The sequence below is a fragment of the Cololabis saira genome, chromosome 13, assembly GCF_033807715.1.
Source record: "Cololabis saira isolate AMF1-May2022 chromosome 13, fColSai1.1, whole genome shotgun sequence".
Taxonomy (NCBI): domain Eukaryota; kingdom Metazoa; phylum Chordata; class Actinopteri; order Beloniformes; family Belonidae; genus Cololabis; species Cololabis saira.
In genome coordinates this window covers 32941681-32961465 of record NC_084599.1, presented here as the reverse complement: position 1 = coordinate 32961465, position 19785 = coordinate 32941681, and the positions used below count along the sequence as shown (strand labels likewise).

General features: G+C 40.6%; 1 protein-coding gene across 1 annotated transcript in view; it reads right to left on the bottom strand.

Moving 5' to 3' along the window:
* Positions 1–19785, bottom strand: part of lrp8 (low density lipoprotein receptor-related protein 8, apolipoprotein e receptor) — a 210945-nt gene that overhangs the window by 103972 nt on the left and 87188 nt on the right. Inside the window, exon 3 of the mRNA XM_061738682.1 lies at positions 2050–2172. Within this exon, the coding sequence (XP_061594666.1) occupies positions 2050–2172 (123 nt within the window). The remainder of the gene's footprint in view (positions 1–2049; positions 2173–19785) is intronic.

Here is a 19785-nt window from a genome sequence, read left to right as displayed (position 1 = left end):
TAATCCTCAAGAAGTTGAATCAAAGCAACCGGACTTCCTTTTTTTTTGGACCTTGAAGATATTTTACCTTCCATCCAGTAGACTATAAGTTGTTTATCAGGTTTTGGTCACATAAATCAAGGTGTGAATGATTGTGAAACTCCCTGGGTAGGAGGTTTAAAGTTTTATGGATTATGAGAAACTTTTTTAACATCAGTTTCTTTCTGTTTCACAGATGGCTTTTTTTTTTTTTACTCCTCTCTAAAACAATCTGTCTTCACTGTCCAAATTGTCCTCAAAAGAGTGTCCCTTGTCCTAAGGATGCAGGTGGACCGCTGGATCTTGACCAGTTGAGTTGGCTCTACTGTGTAATGCCACACGATTGTTGAGGAGTTTTTTAGCTTTTCCAAAGTAAAGGTCTGTGAATTCTCAGCTCCAGTGTATACAATGCCGCTGAGTTTCTGCTCCGGTGTTTGTCCCCTTAGTTCCACCTGGATAAAAGGTGAAACGCCTTTAAGATCGGAAAAGAGGAGTCGCCATTTGCCTTCATTTAAGCCTTTAATTCATCTCCACCACTACCTGATGGGGGGGGCAACACCTTGACCTGTCTGCATTGATGAAAACCCTGCATCCTTTTCTTTAAAATTGGTGCTGCAGCTTCTTTTCAGACATTTACTTCACTAAAAGACACACAGATGACTCATTTCTACTAATGATTTGCCAATTAAATGTCAAGGTGATTCCGGCCAAGTCTTGTCCAACTTACAATCTTACAAGTTTTTAAGTCAGGTTAAGTTTTTAAAAGTGAAATCTCACACACAAAAATGGGCATCCTCCTGAACTCAGGCAAACAACAATAGTTGTGAAGAGCAGTGTGGATGAGAAAGTTAAATAAGCTCTCATAGCTTCTGACCTTGATTAGACGTAATGAGACTTAACCACAACTCCACCGATCTGATGAGACGACTTACAAATTCACCTTGCAATGAATACTAATTGCAGTTATTGACTCCAGCTTTAAACACACACTTATATCGGTGCACTTCTGCACACCCACACATGTATTGGCCAACCAGACTTTTCATTTCAAATCTTCAAAGCGCTCTTTGATCAAGTCGCTGAGACTCATCTCAATAAAAATTGGGAATAAAAGCTCGCCTGTAGTTATTGCAAATATGAAAAGCTTCTTTAATAAGGCACAAGTGGGGAAAAAAAGAGCTTCGAGTAGTTTAACTAGTGTGCTTGAAAAAATAAATAGGATTCTGCGTAAGGTCTGGGTTCTCCTCCGACTGCCTGACCTGCTGCTGAACAGACCTGCAAATGATGTTTATAAAGTAGCGGCCAAATGCCAGCTACAGTTGAGCTGTGTTTAAATCAACTCCAGCAGTCTGTCCTTTGTTGCTGCAATAGTTTAAGGGTCAGACGCTTCAGAAGACTCGAGTAAAACTTTTCAAAAAGGGTACAGAAATTCCCCAGTTGCTGTTTTCTGGGCTGATTAAAATGTCCAGTTTCTGTAAAAGGTCTGACCTGGAAATTGCTCTTTTTTTTAAGATGACAATTTTTCTCTTTTCCTGCATTCAAAAGAAAAAATAAGAAGAAGCAACAAAAGACTAGAGATGATTTTCAGATGGAATTATGCAGGAAATATAAGTAGTTATAATGCAGCAAAATGTTACCCACTAAGAAGGAGCTACCATGAGCGTGACATGTCTGTGTGTGCAGTTCAACCATGTTATGAACACATGACAAAAACAATCCCGTAATCATGCTGTGGAGACATTTCAGTGTTAAATTTGCAAGTGCACATGTGTTCATGGCCTTTCATCTGTTGTTATTTTATTTATTTATTTATTTTTTACCTTGTATGCATATATATTAATGGTTAATACCAAGTTTGATAAAACTTAAAGCATATATTTATACATTTTAATCTCTTTATCTCTTCTTTTTCTGTTCTGTTTCTGTTTTCTGTTATTTTAGAGGTTTTTTGTTGGTTTTTTTTTCCTTGTGGCACTGATGTCAACATGTGTTTGTCTATCTGGGGTGCAGCGCGACGGAGCAGCTACTTACTGCAGATGGCGTCAGCCTCATCGGATCCGTCCGCACACTCTGGCTCTCCATCGCAGCGCCACCTTGCGGGGAGACACTGTCCGTTCTTGCAGGTGAAGTCTGTGGTGGCGCACGTTTTCTTTGCTGTGGAGAGAAAAAAAAGAGCATTCAAGATCAGGTCCTGCTTGAAAAAGACGGGAAAAGTCTGCACCGTTGCCGACTGCTGGATCGAACACACAGACTATACTTCAGGTAACACAGCAAGGGGTCAAGAAACATGTCAAAAGTTTCAAAACCACCCTGCAACTAAAATTCAGCTTCAGTCAAGAGTCATTCCTGAGCTCCACCTTCAAACCAATTATCACGATTCATTTCTAATTCGACCTTGAGCAGGTAGGCGATGTTTTGATGCGGCCGTTCGCACGCTGGAGTCCTGGTGGTTTTGTTCAAGTGCGGCTTGTAGCCGAAGCCATGAGGGGATGAGGGCGTTTGATTCGCCAGCCTTTGATGCTGCCTCGTCTTTGAGGCCGACTTAGTGGATCAGGGCCGTAAGTCCGGTCAGATCCCACACGAGAGGTGTGTTTAATTATAACCCGTAGCCCACCTACGCTAGACACCAGTTCTGTTAGAGTGTAGTCAACTTTTCTTTTCCTCCTCTCCCTCAAACAACAAAATCTTTTGTAATCCTGACAGTTATTGGATATTTTGAAATATATTTGTGAAACTATCTCTTGGGGGTATCAATCGCAGCACGTCGGTGTATCAAGAACTTATGTGAAGAGAATTTTATAGCTTAAAAGGAGTAAATGTGCAACTTTAGAGAGCCATCGCTCGTAGCACCGGAGCAGCAGCGACTCTAAAACCAAACCTACTTAAACCTAATTCAGAGCCGCCAAAAAAACAGCTTATAGATTCCTAGATCTGGTTCAAAGCTGAGTTACATTAAGTCAGATTGTATTCTTCTCTCAAAAGCTCAGACTTTGCTGGCTCCAAAATAGATTTGCATGCACAAACACTCATGTACGGCAGCTCCAGACATAAAAATGAAAAAAGGAAAATATTTAAGAGTAGGAGATAAGTAAGTAGAGGGAGAAAGTCTGCATGCACACTGACAAAAACAGTCACATCACTATCTTCTCATAGCAAAAACTTGTTTTCCTTTTAAAGTGCTGTTTATCTGAACTTTCAGTACAACTTATTTACGTAAGCTCCTGCTTTTGGCAAATAATGTACTATTCAGCTGCATTTCTGTGTAGGCCGAGAGGAAGACTAACATTTCAACCTCTCTCTGATCTCTCATCCAGCCCAAATCTTTGCAGAACCAACTCTGGCTAAGTGTAGACTTTTCCTGATGACCTATAGACCCCAACAGTTTTGTGAATTAATTTTCTTCCAGGCCGGGGTGAACTGTAAGATAGAGTGGAAGAGGAGGGAGTGAAAAAAATCTCCCTGACAGCGAGAGCTTCTGAACAAGGAAAAGCTTTTGCTTGGTGTGTCAGCATGCTTTGCCTCAGCATGATGAAATATAATAGAGGAGGAGGCGGAACAATGTCAGCCTCCCTCTCCATTCTGTGAGTGTGCATGTGCGTGCACATGTGATTGTGGCGTTTTTTGTCAGTGATTTTCTTCTGACGCCAGCACAGAGTCAATGCCGCTGCTCCAGTTTCTCTCGCGGGAGCCAGATTCTCCCACAGCACTTAGGACAGACGAAAAGGTTGGACGTGCAGAAAATTAACCTCGTTCACTTATTAAACCTGACTGCTGCACGCAACTAGGACATTGTAACAGCTAAGTTCGAAGTAAATCTTAAGGAACAGAGTTTGGTTTAACCTCAAAAGTTTAAAGATAAAGAATTTTCTTTTAAAAATTACAAAAAATCCAGCCATTTTAAAACTGACTAAATTAACCCTTCATTTTACAACATGTTTAGGTCATTGGAGGACGGAAAAGACATTTACAAAAAAAAAACGTTTTTTTTCTCCATTTTTTTTGCTCACAACTAAAATCTAACAAATACTCAATTATTTGAATTATTTGAATTATTTTGACTATTAAAATGCCAATTTGATTACATGGACATGGTATTACATCAATGTATTTATGGAGAAAAGAAACACATAACTGTGCTTTTTTTTCTATATATACACATGTCCAGGGACCAGAGATTGTGTTGTAAAAGAAATCTACCAAAGCTGGATCAAAACTGATTTTGATGCATTTTAATTTTTTTTCCCAACACTATATTTAAAAGTTACTTCCTTTTTGAATCATTATGGGAAAAAATGTCATCCATTAAAATCACATTATTTAATCTAAGCTATTACACAATGTTATCATGAATTGTGCAAAGGAAAGTTTTTGTTTAGAAGAAACATTTGTAAACATTTTTTACTTTTAACGTTTATAATGAGATTGCACAAAAAATAAAATAATTTCTTACAGAAAAAAACAAACCAAAACAATGTTACCCTGTGTATTTCTTCTGCATCAAACAAACAAAACAACTAAAGGGACCACGGAAAATAACTGCTCAATGCATTATTAAAACCTAGAGGGATCGTGGTGATCAATCATCTTTGAAGAATGCAGAAGGAAAAAGAGATCTTGAACACAAAGTACTTTAATGTTTCAAGCTAAGAAAAAATAAAGACATTCTTGTGTGCAAAGGGCACCAATGTTCTGGTATGGATATAAAAATGTGCTTACAAAGTAAAACAAAAAGGTATAATTGAAGCAATACAGCTGGAATAAATGAAAATCCTGAGGGATTACAGAGAAATCAGAACTACGAGGGAAAAGTAAATACAGACCAGGGAGGAGAAAAGTAAAGGCAGAGAAAGCTTGTCCACGATGCGTCTCTTAATGGCATAATCCTCACAAAAGACAACACAAATTTTCTTCTGCACTATCAGCATGTTAGCATAAATCCCATCTCTCGCACTCCGCCCTCCCCATTTTCCCATCTTTCCTTGCATCTCAGCTTGCATCCTTATAAAACACGCAATAAGTTCACAATGCCATTCCACGTCTCTTGTCCTTGGCCACGTCCATCCTCTCCAAGACCAGTTTGTTAAATTCAGGTGAGTGAGGGTGAAAATGGGGAAGGGGACAGACTGGCTTACAAAAAAAGCTCCTGAGGGTTAATTAAAACGCAGAAGCAGGTAAGTGTGAGCCCACCAACAACCCTTTTCTTAAGCCTTATTTTTCGGTTTATCGTGACAATGACAGAGAAGATAATACAATTCACCTTCACTCCTCCTGATTTCGAGGGCTGAAAGAAGTGAAAAGCTTTTACTCTTTCAGAAAATAAAATATAAATTTAATCAACTGTTGAATAGATAATACTAAGCACAAAAAGGGAAATAAAATGTAATATTTGACCAAGGTTGAAATGAAAAAAACACAACGGTGCTACCCAGAGTCATGTAGTGCAGGAAGACATGTTTTCTGTAAATGAACGTATCAGCAGATTTTTAGATTTTACATTGGTATTTTTTTTCCAAATTAGCTTCCAGGGCAGATATTATAAAAGGTTTTTATTAGTAAAGTGACAGAGCTGCAAATATCTAACGACTAAGGCAAAAAAACCTACTACTACCACAGTAAAACACCACTTTTGCCGTTTGCCAGCCGCCAACAAATAAATGCAAAAGAAGGCAAAGATGAAAAAAAACAAAAAGCACAGGAATGTCAACATGAACGTAAATGGTGTCCGTTTGTTTTGTGTGGGCACTGCAATGGTGGGGGTGAATGAAAAGAGACGACTCAAACTCGTGACACTGAAGCCGTCTCCTGCCCACAGCTACCCATCAGCCCCGGGTCAACACTGGCCCACACAGCAGTTTCTCAGCGTCTAACCAGAAGGCAGAGACGTGTTGAAGCCCCGTGGAAGTTCATGTAAAACTACCCCAACCCCCTGCTAACGCCAAACCCCCACAAGTTGTGTGTAATTTCCAACTGCAGCTGAGGTTGTTCGCCAACTTCTCCACATTGTTGCCAGCACAGCGACTTTGCCCGGCATCCACATAGAAAAGCAAAACAGCTTGAAATGTTGCAGCAAAATGGAAAAACTGAGATATCAAGATGTCATTTCTTTTTTTTTCTTCTTTTTTTTAACTGTACCTGGAATTGCAAAATCCGTGAACATTTATTGTTAAGGATGTTCCAGACACTATTTGACTTTACTATTTAAGTTACAAGCAGGGTTTATACAGCAATCCTTATGTTAAATTTAATACCAATTTAATACCTTTATCACTACCTTCAGATTTTTTTTAAAAAACTGTCACAACATTAAGTGTTAATCACGGACCTTTTAACGTTAATACAGATTTTGAACTATAGACCACTATACAGAACAGATTTATAGACTCATTGATGTTGACCAGATGTTTCACATTTATTTCACTTTGTGAATGACAATAAAATAGACTGCTTAAAATGTAAAAGGTAAAAAATAATACCAATTTAAAAAAAAATAATACCTCAGACAGTGAATTTAACACTTTTAATGGCCTTAAATTTGGCAATTTTCATTTATCACTTTTTAATACTTTTTAAAACCCTGCGGAAACCCTGTACAAGGCTTTCTGCAAGACACAGTCTGCACACTGGGCCCAGACAATGAAAGTGGTTAAGTGGCTTGTGAAAGATGCTGGACAGTATTTCAGGATTGGGGTGTCATGGTGGGGGTGGGGCTGTCTGGGATGTCCTGGTCGGCACAGCATCCACCCCAAATAATTGAGCCTGCCTCCAATGGTCTTAGTAATAGTAGTAATAGTAGTAGTATGTTATCATCATAATCTTCATTATTAGTATCATCATTATGATTATTATCACTATCACTGTTTTATCACTATCATTACTGCAGTGTTGGCATCCCACTGGGACACTGGAACACATCCTGAGCAGCTGCTCCAAGGCGCTGGGTGAGGGCCGGTATCGATGGAGGCACGACCAGGTCCTCAAATCCATCGCTGAAGCAATCAGCAAGGGGATAGAGGGAAGCCGATACACCCAAGTCACAGCTAAGGCCATCCGCTTTGTCAGGGAAGGACAAAGGCCGGAGAAAACACAGAGAAACTGCTCTACTGGTTTGCTCTGCACGGCCCAAGACTGGGTGATGACAGTTGACCTGGAAAGACAACTGAAGATTCCACCACACATCACCCAGTCAAGATTGAGACTAGTGATGCACCGAAATGAAAATTTGTGGCCGAAACCGAAACCGAAAATAATAATAAACACTTGGCCGAATACCGAACAATACCGAACATGGTTCTTCGCAGTTTTTCATTTATTTTGCCAATTTTTTCACCATTGCATAAATCAAATAAATTTGATTTAGGCATGCTTTTAAAAGAAAAAAATCTTTTACAAAATTACAAGGTAGAAAACATTTGTTGAACATAAAAAACTGAACATTTTTTAATTTCCCAGCATTTCTTAAATATTCCAGCAGACATTATACCAGCAAAGAACAATAACTTAAAATAAATAAATTAGCAAAATAAATTTTTTGGCCATCTTTGAGCTTACGTTAGGCTTAACTTACTGAACATTGTAAGCTAGGCCTTAAAACAATAAAAATGCATTAAAGCACTCTTAAAGCGCGGTTTTTTATCATTTCAAATGATAAATCAAACTTGTAGTGCTGAAAGACTTTGCAGATGTGCCCCCTCTTGAGCAGAACATTCATTGCAAACAGCCATTCTTGTATTATTCTTTGCCACTCTAAAAGACTTCCACACTGCTGACATGTTTGCACCGCACCACTTCACTCCACGCTCTTTTATCTGTTTGATTTCGTCATCTAAACGCACCTGTAATAGATTGATTTATGTTGTTCTGGTTCCACCTGCTGGTGAATGTTAGGTAAAATTCTTATGTGGTTAGTTTTTGGTTGGCCAACGATTTATGTGGTGCGCAACAGTTACGGAGCGGCCAGTCTATTTCCTTATATTACAACGTCGTTATTAATTGTTCGTTTTTTTTTCCCACTTATTCCACCGAACACCGAAAGTGTTTTTTTGCCATTTTCGGGCGAACAATTTTGGTTACCGAACAATCGGTGCATCACAAATTGAGACTTGATATCACCTTGGTCTCAGAGGCAACAAAGCAACTCGTCTTGTTGGAGCTGACGGTTCCTTGGGAGGAGAGGATGGAGGAGGCCCATGAACAAAAGAGGGAGAAGTACCAGGAGCTGGTGGAGGAATATCTTAATTATGAACAATATCAAAATCATTATAATGATCTATTTATCCTTCTTTGTAGCCTTAGCAAAACTAATTGATTGACAGCCATTCCTGTCAATCAATTAGTTTTGCTTTCCTTTCTTTCTTTTATATCAGTATAATTCATTGTGTGTATCCACCCTGTATTATTATTATTGTTGTGTGTGTATATATATATATATATATATATATATATATATATATATATATATATATATATATATATATATATATAGCAATATATTGGGAAAACAGTGTGTTAAAATATGTTGAATACAGTATGTATGAAAAAGTAGGAGAAACAGCGTTGCCAGTTGTACGATTAGATTCAGCGAACATTGATTCTTAATTGATCTGGTGTTTTTTCACATTTTATGTATTTTCTCCTCACGTTCTCTCTCTCACAGACACGCCTCCTTAGCCCCACACTAGCATCAAGTGCTATAAAGTAAACAAAGGAAGGAATGTCAATTCCTCATTACCGTACTCAATGTTAGTATAATAACAGTAATAGTTAGAGAAGACCAGCTCCAGAAGAGAAATAAAAGAAAGAGAGAAAGTCTGCATGAATCTCACTGCACCTCTCAGGAGCTGCAGCTTCCTGCATTTGAATTGTGATGTACAGAGAACTGTCATATACGAACATCATACATATGGAGCAGCTTCAATCTGGCTTTACGAGGGGCGAGAGTCGATGTGGAAGACCGATGAGGTGCACACACACCGCACACACCGCACACACCGCACACACCACACACACACACACACACACACACACACACACACACACACACACACACACACACACACACACACACACACACACACACACACACACACACACACACACACACACACACACACACACACACACACACACACACACACACACACACACACACACACACACACACACACACACACGCACCGCACACACCAACCCCCATCCGATCAGGAGCTGAAACACAACATTTCATGTTGGTCCTTTGTCTCCTGATGGAAAAAATGATGAATATTTATGTGCGATAGCAGAAACACCAAAGGATCTTTTTCGTGGATTTTATCCACATTATTGAACCATCAATAACTTATTTCACTTTAAAGCTGCATCATCAAGCATTCGATTCTTCTTGGTCATTTCACTTCATTTGCAATTCAACATGGTATTTTTCAGGCTCGCGCTTCACAGACAACGGCATCTGTTGAGGAACTAAGGAACGACGTCATTTATTTTCATTGAGATTTATTTTGTTTATACTTAACTGTCCGGGGGATGCAAATGTATTACTATCCTTTTTTTTAATCTAGTCATTAATTTAACCAAGACGAGTAAGTGATATTACCCACCAGAGGCATCTATTACTACCTATACTTTGATGTGCACATCATCAATTACTAAAGGAAAAAAAAAACATATGAATCCGATTTAAATCAACATTTAAGGTATACACAAAGCGAATAACATTACGGATATACATGAGACTTTCTTGAACACGTGACATGTGCAGCTGAACAGTGAAGTTCTCTAAGCTCAAAAGGATGAGATATCCTGTTTGATTTATTTCCAACAAAAACAATGTCCATACGGTCCTGCTGTCAGTGACTGAGGGAGATCCAGCTCATTAATTTAAAACGCTGAATAACCCGTATCACGGGAGCATGAAGCTGCGGGTGTCCGTCATCAGGCATTAATAGAGAGGCTGAAGCAGGTCAGAACCGAGGACTTCCCCCGGAGCTTCTTAATTAATCTCAACTGCTCCGCTACAGCTCCGGGGATTTGATACAAAAAGATTTGATTTGATACTGCATGTTTCTTTTGTTGTTTTTTTTGCTCAATAATGAAATACAACATGTTCCCATTATAATTGGTTGAGCTCTGGAATCCTCTACGATTACATCACGGAGGTAATAATTACATGTATATTATCTTCTTTGTTCTAAATATATCATGATGTGTTTGCTTAAAGCAGAGTCCTGGATCCATTAGTCCTGGAATCATCCACAAATTTCACATTTTATGCCTACAGAGGGTCATTCGAAGCCAAACCACTAAAGTAACGCCAATCCCGTTGACGAATGAGAGTTCAGATCGGCACGGTTAAGACTGCTGCTGCTGTACATCCTATAGATAATACTGTGTTAATCTTCTGCTGACACGCCACTAATGTCACACTCCTAAAACCCCGGTGATCCATGAGTGAACAGGTTGACCTGAACCAATCACGCGAGCTGGACACCAATTAGGATTTTTCACCACGTACCCCTGATGAAATGATTCGGGACGCTTCGGTTCAAACCGAGAACAGGTAAAGGTCACTCCCGGTCTTGAAGTCATTCAATTTACCCATTCTATCACAAGAATAGACCGAGGAGGTACACACACACGCACACGCACACGCACACACATATAGTGAAGAGGTGGATAGAAATAAAACAGCATGCAGCACAATACCAGCTCGGGGAACACCGTGCCAGCTCTAATCAGGATATGTTGACACCAGTCCCGATAAATTGTGATTTACTCCAGTAACAATGGCCGGAGATACAAAGCTGGTGGTTTCTGAAATGAGTGATTCATTTGCCAGAGGCTCTCAATCTGCAAACGAAGGGCTAATTAACATTTTTGTAAATGTGGTCAGACCTCTTCAGCTTGATTTTCGTAGAATGAGTTCTCACTTTTTACTTACATTTTTAATTTTTAAGGGCGGATTTAGGTGCTAAAAGTGATCTCTTCTTATTCATCCATATCAATTATTGAAATCCATTGCAAATAACAAATAAGATATGTCCCCAGGGCTGATAACACAGATGAAAGGAGCAGAAAGAAAATATGCATCTACAGTCTTCTTTGGCCCTAAAGGAAGTGGTTTGTTTGGGGTTGATGCAGTGGCCCAAACCCGGCCCTCTTTTCCTGCGGGTAAAAGTAGTACCAGAAGTACCAGAAGTGAGACATAAGTAAAATAAATCTGCCAAATTAGGCCCAGATATGGCTGCTATCTGGAGAGGCTTGTGCCAAGCAGAGAATCAACGTCGATATAACTCAACATGTTTCCCTCCCTTCATTCTCTTTGCTATCGTATATATTTTTGATGTCCATTAGGAATGGGCGATATTTTACCATTCACGATAAACCGCCAAAAAAATTCCCCACGGTAAGAATTTGTCATCTCGCGGTAAAAATGATAAATTCCCGTTGATGAAGTTTTTGTGTAAAGCTGATTTATGGTTCTGCGTTAAATTCATGCACAACGTGAGTGAATGAGTGAATGAGTGAGTGAGTGAGTGAGTGAGTGAGTGAGTGAGTGAGTGAGTGAGTGAGTGAGTGAGTGAGTGAGTGAGTGAGTGAGTGAGTGAGTGAGTGAGTGAATGAATGAATGAATGAATGAATGAATGAATGAATGAATGAATGAATGAATGAATGAATGAATGAATGAATGAATGAATGAAAGAAAGAAAGAAAGATTCCGGTTGATGAGGTTTTTGTGTAACAAACATGGCGGATATGAGTCATTACAGTTTTGCAGTACAGGTGGACTCATTTAATGGTTTTTATTAATCCAATTTAATTGGTGTAGTTTAGTAGCATTTAGTATCTTTTAGAGCAGTGTTTTTGAGGCTCCAAAGACTGAATGTGGTGATAGATTTATAGTTAAAAAGGTGGAGTTGAATTGGTATTTTTTCTATCGTCATTTTAACCGTTATCGGGATAAATGCCAGAAATTATCGTGATACATTTTTTAGTCCATACCGCCCATCCCTAATGTCCATAAATGTATTTTCTCTTCAGATACCTGGAGGTTACTGTAAAACCATCTACAAAAAGATAAAACACCAAAAACCAGTAAATATATATAAGCTATCTGCTCACCAAGAATAAAGTCAGAGTACATATTCTTGTCAGATGTACTAATAAAAATATTTGCGCCAATAAAAAATACCCCCCAAAAAAAAACAGGTGGATCTTTACGACTGAAAAGATGAAAAGCACGTTTAAATTAAAGCGTATCTGTGTAAACTGACGTGTATGAAAAGTGAGTTTGCTTTCCCTCAGTTGTTTTAGTTTGACTTAAATTCTTGCTCTAAATAGAAGAACTTTATCAACACAACCTGGCTGGCCTACATTTCCGAAACACTCCCCCGGAACATTTAACTGTTCAGAAATGCAGCACAAATGGGAGAAAACGGCTGTAAACAAGTCTGCGGAGCGGGGCCATGAAAGAGCAGGCGAGTCAAAGGAGCAAAGGAAGAAAAATGAGACGAACGGTTGCAGAAAGCAACGAGCGAGATGAGAGTGGGGGAATGTGGGAGGAAGAGCAGAAGAAATGGATGGACCTCCGCATTGTTGTAATCGGCTGAAGAGCCGAGGAACAGAGCGTGTCACGGGAGGGAAAGGAGCCGTTAATCAGTGAGCAGAGAGGCCGAACTACAGCGGCGGAGGACTGGGAGACGGAGGGTGTGATGGAGTAAAGTGGACGAGTATAATGTCGGTCTTTTGAGGAGATTAAAGGCCTGTCCATTTTCCCGATAATCAGCTGATGACAGAGAGATAATGGGGGAGGAGGAGTAGGAGGCAACGACACAACATCACAGAAGAGGGAGAAAAACACAAAAATGAAACAGACTGCAATGCAGGGAGGAACAGAAAAAAAAAGACGGATTCATGCAACGACTGCATCCACAAACAGACGTAATCGTACCTTTACACGCCGGCTGCCTGATGAGAGGCTGAGGAGCGTCTCAGAACAGAAACTAAACTTTCCCAACTTTTCATTTCAAAGTGAGTTTAAAGGCTGTTACTTCAAGAGCACGTACAAAGGTAAGTATCTGCAGTAATGTGTGTGTGTGTGTGTGTGTGTGTGTGTGTGTGTGTGTGTGTGTGTGTGTGTGTGTGTGTGCACGCTACAAAAGGCTGGGGATGTGAAGCCAACTCACGGACCTGCAGTCCAGGCAGCGGCCAGATCAGACACGCTTTTCTACGCTCCTCCAACAACATCAAATACCACCTACCAGTTCAAAGAAGCCTGTTACCATTTTATAACCCCCACCCCCCCCTCGCTGGACACAGAAGATCTAGGTCTACAGGGCAAGACCAGCAGTCCACATATTTGAAACAAAAACAAGCGAAACCTTTCATGCTACAACTGGGAGCAAGACAACTTTGAAGGAGATGGAAGAAAACTTTATAAAGCCTGAACCAACTTATCAATGTGAAGACGTACAGCTAAGAAAAAATCTGCAAGAAGGTTAAAGCCCAAGGAAAGATCTGGTGAGGGAACAATAGAACGTCACAGATTTACATTAGTGTTGAAATTTAAGGATCTAATTGGTGAGTTCACCTCAGTTGGGTTCACGTCTGGGAAAACTAAGGCAATTCCGGTCCTCAAGGGTCGCTTTATAGAAGTCTTGGGTGTTTTCCTGCTTCAACACACCCTGATGCAAACGACTGTGTCATTAACAGACTGACGCAGAGCCAGAATCAGGAGTGTTAAAGCTGGGAAACGTCTAAAGCAGGAAGGACAGCGGCCCTCGAGGCCCAGAACTGCTTTTCTAGATACGCATGGATCAATAAAGTATCTATCTTTTCATCTATCCATCCATCCATCTATCGCTTTAAAGTTGAACATGCTCAACTATTTTTTTCACATTTCACTTCTCATATTAAAACCCTGTGAACTTTTTCTTCATATTGTAGCCTAGAAATAATAAAAACAGCTGTCTATTATCAATGTTTGTCACCTATCATGACACTAAATACTCTTCACCATGTTGCTCAGTAAATGTTTAACAAACATTTTGTAAATATAGCACTATAAATTGAAGTACTTGTTTGAATTCAAGGTCTTGTATACTCAACTGTTTTAATATCTTGACCCAAAATATGTGTCAGTCTTTAGTGAAATCTTGTACAACCGCTTAAGGAATCTGTGTCAAGCAGATATTGTCATGTTTTCTTTGAATAAAGAGCTTCCTGTACTCTTACAAGGACTGAAAATTGAGCAAAAAACCAAAGTGGAACAGCAATCAAATCACACAATTATCACTTACGGAGGATTTAAAGGACAAACTCCAAAACAGGATGAAGTGACATCAACAACACCTTCGGAAGAAACGCCTAAGCAACTCCTTTTCATATACGAAACACTACTTATTGTCTCCTTTGTGTGTACTTGTACAAGCGTGTGCTCATGACTTGGTTTATGTCGCTGCTTTCAATCACACGTGTTTACTTGCTTTGAAGAACACAAGTGTTTCAAAACAAAAAGAAGCATTACTTAACTGCACACGACAAGCAAACGTGTCACCTCGCTGCACATGCAAAGATTCCCAACAGGAAACACAAATGTGCCTCGCCTGGAACCTGCTGACTCTGCTCTCAGGAACAAAGGCGCACCTTCACGTCAGCCCTGTTTGCTCGACACGCTCACCAAATATCTGCAGTGTAAAATTGCTGCTTAAGATCTCTTTGTCCTGTCAGACGTTTCTTGCTCTGCTAGCCGTCTGGCATATCTGAAAATGTCAGATTTCAAGATGGTTCATTAAAACACCTCCAAGCGAGACCTGCCTGTGACCAATGAGGGTTACATTTGCTTCTAATGAATGGTTTTCTGTGGACATCGAAGATGTGTGCAACCTGCGTGTACAACAAGCCCAACTTGCTTTAGTGACCTTTTTATTCGCCACGGATGCACAACACCTTTGGAGAGGCAGAACTTTCACCACATTTCTCACCAGATCATCTTCTGTGAGCTGCTGTGACTCATCCAGCGGTCCGGTGATCACGCTAACTAAATCTGCTCAAGAGCAAACACGTGCGCCATCTCTCGCAGCCTGAAATCTATATTCCTCTCGTTTGTCACGCAAGTCAGCTTTTTTCATTTTAACTCAACTAATTTGGCTGGCCGCGATGAAACGAACGGCCTCAGCAGCTCAAAATCATTCCCAGATCTTTGCATCTGTGTGCTTTTCTGCCACCCGCCGAAACTCAAGACTCCCCCGAACCCAACCACATGCTGGACTCGCCGTGTTTACTCGTCCGCCCACGAATGGAACATCAAATATCTACAAAGCATCTCAAAAATCAAGGGAAGCAAGAAAAGATGGCGATGAAAGACCGGCGCAGAACACAAATAGGATGCAAAAGGAGGAAAATGATGCAGAATATAAAAAAAAAAGGCTCTGATTCTGTATTTAATCTATTTCTCATATGAATATAAACTTGCACTGCGAACTATGAAGCTAAAAAAGTCTGAGAGCCCAAAACTAAAACTAGCGGAGACCACAGCTCACAGCCTCTCTCATCTTTTACTGGTTTATTATGCTCCAGCATGCGCCCCATTAAAGTTCTTAGAAAGAGAAATCGGCAGCGGACGAGGAAGATTTCAAATAAATCAGAATATCACTATGTGAAGTTAAACACAAATATAACTGACTGATGCTCCATCTCTTTCTTTTTCACACTTCTTTTGGATGTCATGCGCCTAAAAGGGGTCTCACTTTTTCATTGAGACGAACGCAGCGAGATAAGATGCGAGAGCGGCGCCTGCGTATGCTTCAGCGTTTTAGCTTCAGAGACTGCTAATTAAGTCGCAGCACAAATGGGGGGATTGTGGGAGCACGTGGGTAAGGGAGAAACAAAAAAAAGCAAAAAAAAAAACCCAAAAAAACAAGTAGCCGCATCTTTGTTTTGGTTTTCAGCACCACTGAACCCATCGGGCCTTTAGATGAATATGCTGGACGTCTGCCTGGAGCTCGTCCAGGTCGTCACACTGGGACCCGTTCCGGCCAGAAGGAGCCAGATGAAAGAGGATTTGGAAGGTAACGGAGCGAGCGAGGGCATTTTAATAGGTGTATGCATGTGCATGTGTGGGGGAGAGGCAGAGATGGTGCTGCCGTTATTCAGAGACCTCTGGAGACGAGGGGGGTCACAGCTCCGTGCTTCAGTACATCTCATTAGAAGTGACACGTGAACAGCAAAACCTCGCCGCTACACCAACACGAACACACTCCATCCCGCAAACAACAGGCCATCTGGGTCACATCCGGCTCTCACACGCAACCCGCATCGATTTATTCGGCATTCAGACACTGATACTCTCACACACATCTGCACTTGAACGCCCTCCACCCCCCCAGATGTTCAACCCCTCTGATCTCATCAGACTATCAGGCGCTCACTTTACCCGGCTGGGTTATTGTTTTAATGATATTAGCTATCAATCTTTGAACCGGCTCCTCTCCACACACACGTCTGAGACCCGTATAGCCCTGCGTTTACCTCTGATCCCTCAGCGGCTGCATAAAACCGAGGAGCTGAAGGAGGAGGACGGTCCGTTTGATGTTTCATGTACAAATCTGTTTAATTGTGATAGAAGAAAGTACAAGTATTTCATATATGAAAAGGACTTGCTTAGGCATTTCTTCCGAAGGTGTTGATGATGTCACTTTATCCTGTTTTGGAGTTTGTCCTTTTGAAATCCTCCGTAAATGATAATTGTGTGATTTGATTGCTGTTCCACTTTGTTTTTTTGCTCAATTTTCAGTCCTTGTAAGAGTACAGGAAGCTATTTATTCACAGAAAACACAACAACATCTGCTTGACACAGATTCCTTAAGCGGTTGTAAAAGATTTCACCGAGGACTGATGAATTTTTGGGGTCAAGATATTAAAACAGTTGAGTACACTCTATTCAATTGACACTGCTATTTTAAAATAATGTTTGTTAAACATTTTTTTAGGCTACAATATGAAGAAAAAGAAAAAGAAAAAGAAGAAAAAGTTCACAAGTTTAAAAGGTTATCTGAGAAGTGAAACGTGAAAAAAAAATACTTGAAGAGGTTGAACAAGGACAATTCTTTACTTTAATTCTGCCGTGGTACCACTTTATTATTGCTGGATAAAAATACTATTACAAATCAACTACACAATGAGAAATAAATAAATAAATAAAAAAAATCACTGTGGCCATGCACTCAGTCATTTCTGTCACAGATATAGTGCAAATGTCCCATTGGGGCCATAAAACCTTTGTGAATCAAAGGGGGGAAGGGAGATACAGTACTCCATGAAACCTCAGTTTGTTCAGTTGTGTCTGAATGCACACAGACGTACACACACCCACACACACACACGTGCGCGCGCAAACATGAACAACACAGCACGAAGACACAGCTTCGGGAGCTTAACGCGTGTTTACACATCGAATGACGATCTAAGCATCCGTTTATTTGTCATTTCTAATCAGTGCAGACCGGCTAAATGATTAATAACCTCCATGACTACCGCAATTAAATATTAAACTGCAAATCTGCAGCAATCGCTTCCTACAATCCGACCGGCACGCGTGTGTGTGCCAGCCCTGCTCCAGTAGCAAAATAAAAGCTCATGAAAACTGCTCTGTGATTACTCTCTGGGAGCGAGGGTGACTGACAGGCGGAAGTGGGCGAGGTTTCAGCAGGCTCCGCTCCCAAAACACACAAAAAAGAAAGAGCGCCACACTGGAAAACAACATTCCCACTGGCCGCATGAATCGCCGCTCGCTGGGAGACTGGTAGCCCCCCCATCCACCCCCCATCTACGCCCTCGTGGCCCTGCACTTCCACGGCGGCCATTCAAGTCCCAAACCAGCACGCATGCTGCGCACGGATGGTCAGGGCCACATGACAATTACTGCTGGGCTTATTATCAAAAATCAGCGCTGGCCAGAGGGAGTGGCTGGGGGTTGGGGGCGCCGGCTGCTCAGCGCCCACAGACAAAAGGGAGGGACACATTCCTGCAGCCACTGGCAAACTGAGTGTCATTTAAAACCCAGTTTCTGATCGGAAGCTGAAGCCAGCCTTGCAGAGATCACACATGCATCTTTCAAGCAAAGTACAGGTTCTACTTTATTAATCATTTCTGACATCTAACTTGCTTCCAATGCTTCGGACCGCTGAGAGCCCTCAGAGGTGATGGCTGAGGGAGATTTTTTATTTTTTTACACTGACCCCACCTCCCTCTGCTGCTCTCACAACAAAACAAAGTCTTTTGTTTCTCGCGCCACGCTCTTTTGTTCTGTGTCACCTATCCGCTCTTCTTCTCCGCCCTTCCTCGCCTGCCTCATGCACCGCCTTACACCCAACCCTTTTTTTTCCCCTTTTTCCGTCAGCAAACGGCCAGTTGTTCTTTCCTTTGTCTGCTTGCTTTGTGATCTCTGATGAGAAGAATAAAGAAAATTCATTCAATTTGACAAAAATCATCTGGGATGAAATGCTGAAATAGTGGCGTGTCTATCAAACAAGTCTCCAGCTCATCCATCCATTTTAGCGCACAAACATGAAATAAGGAACTTGTTTCACCACGTGTGGACTGGTAAAGTCAAAATCAGACTTGCTGAGGGGTGTCAGTCAGAAACCAAACGCTCTCATTTCCCTTTTATGCAGTAATTATTGTTTCGATTGCCCGTCTGTCTGTCTTTGTCTGCAGCGCCAAAGACAGCAAATCACTTTCACATCAGTTGTAGCTGTTGGGGTTTTGTCAAGAAAGATTGTTCCACATAATGAAAGTACAGTAACTGAAAAAGGATCAACAAAAACCTGCAATGTTCTTTGTTCAAAACTCCCAGGAAAACTATAATAAAACACTCAAAGAAAAGCACCTCGACCATGAAACAGAAGGCAGACTTTTCTCAGATACTCCTTTAACTATGAGTTTAGTTTCATATCAACTTCATTTTTGTCCTGTATGAATGAATGAACGAATGAACGAATGAATGAATGAATGAATGAATGAATGAATGAATGAATGAATGAATGAATGAATGAATGAATGAATGAATGAATGAATGAATTGTTTATTTATGTGTCATACACCTTTAAGGTGCCCAGCCTATAAGGGCTTACAAGACACAGATACCCTACGCCAGCAAACAAACATCAACTGCGTACAAACAAAAACACAAACACAAAATTATAATATCCACTTATACATTACAGATCTACGGAGCCCCTCTGGTGACATTTGAAAAAAATAAAATAATGCGTGGCCACGCATTAATAACTCGTGGCCGCGCATTAAATACTCGTGGCCACGAGTGAAAATCTCGTGGCCACGAGATAATCAATGCGTGGCCACGAATTATGTATCTCGTGCCCACGCATTATTTTACTCGTGGATGGCATTATAACCTACTGTCTGGACTTCGTGGATGCAACTTCCTTGGTGGGATGGTTATTCATCATTAATAACGGTAATTATAGTCTATTTATATTAAAGAGCAAGAGTATTGTCATGGCGAGTGTAGTAATAACATTGATTATCTCGTGGCCACGAGTTATTAATGCGTGGCCACGCATTATTTTATTTTTTTCAAATGTCACCAGAGGGGCTCCATACAGATCAGATCCTTTCTCAATTTTCATATAATTTCTCTGTTTCCAGGCTCTCTTTATAAAAGTAGCTATAGAAAAAACCTCCTCTTTAAAAAAACCATTCCAACTTAACATCATCCTCAGTCCAAAACAACTCAGGTTTACAATCTTGCAT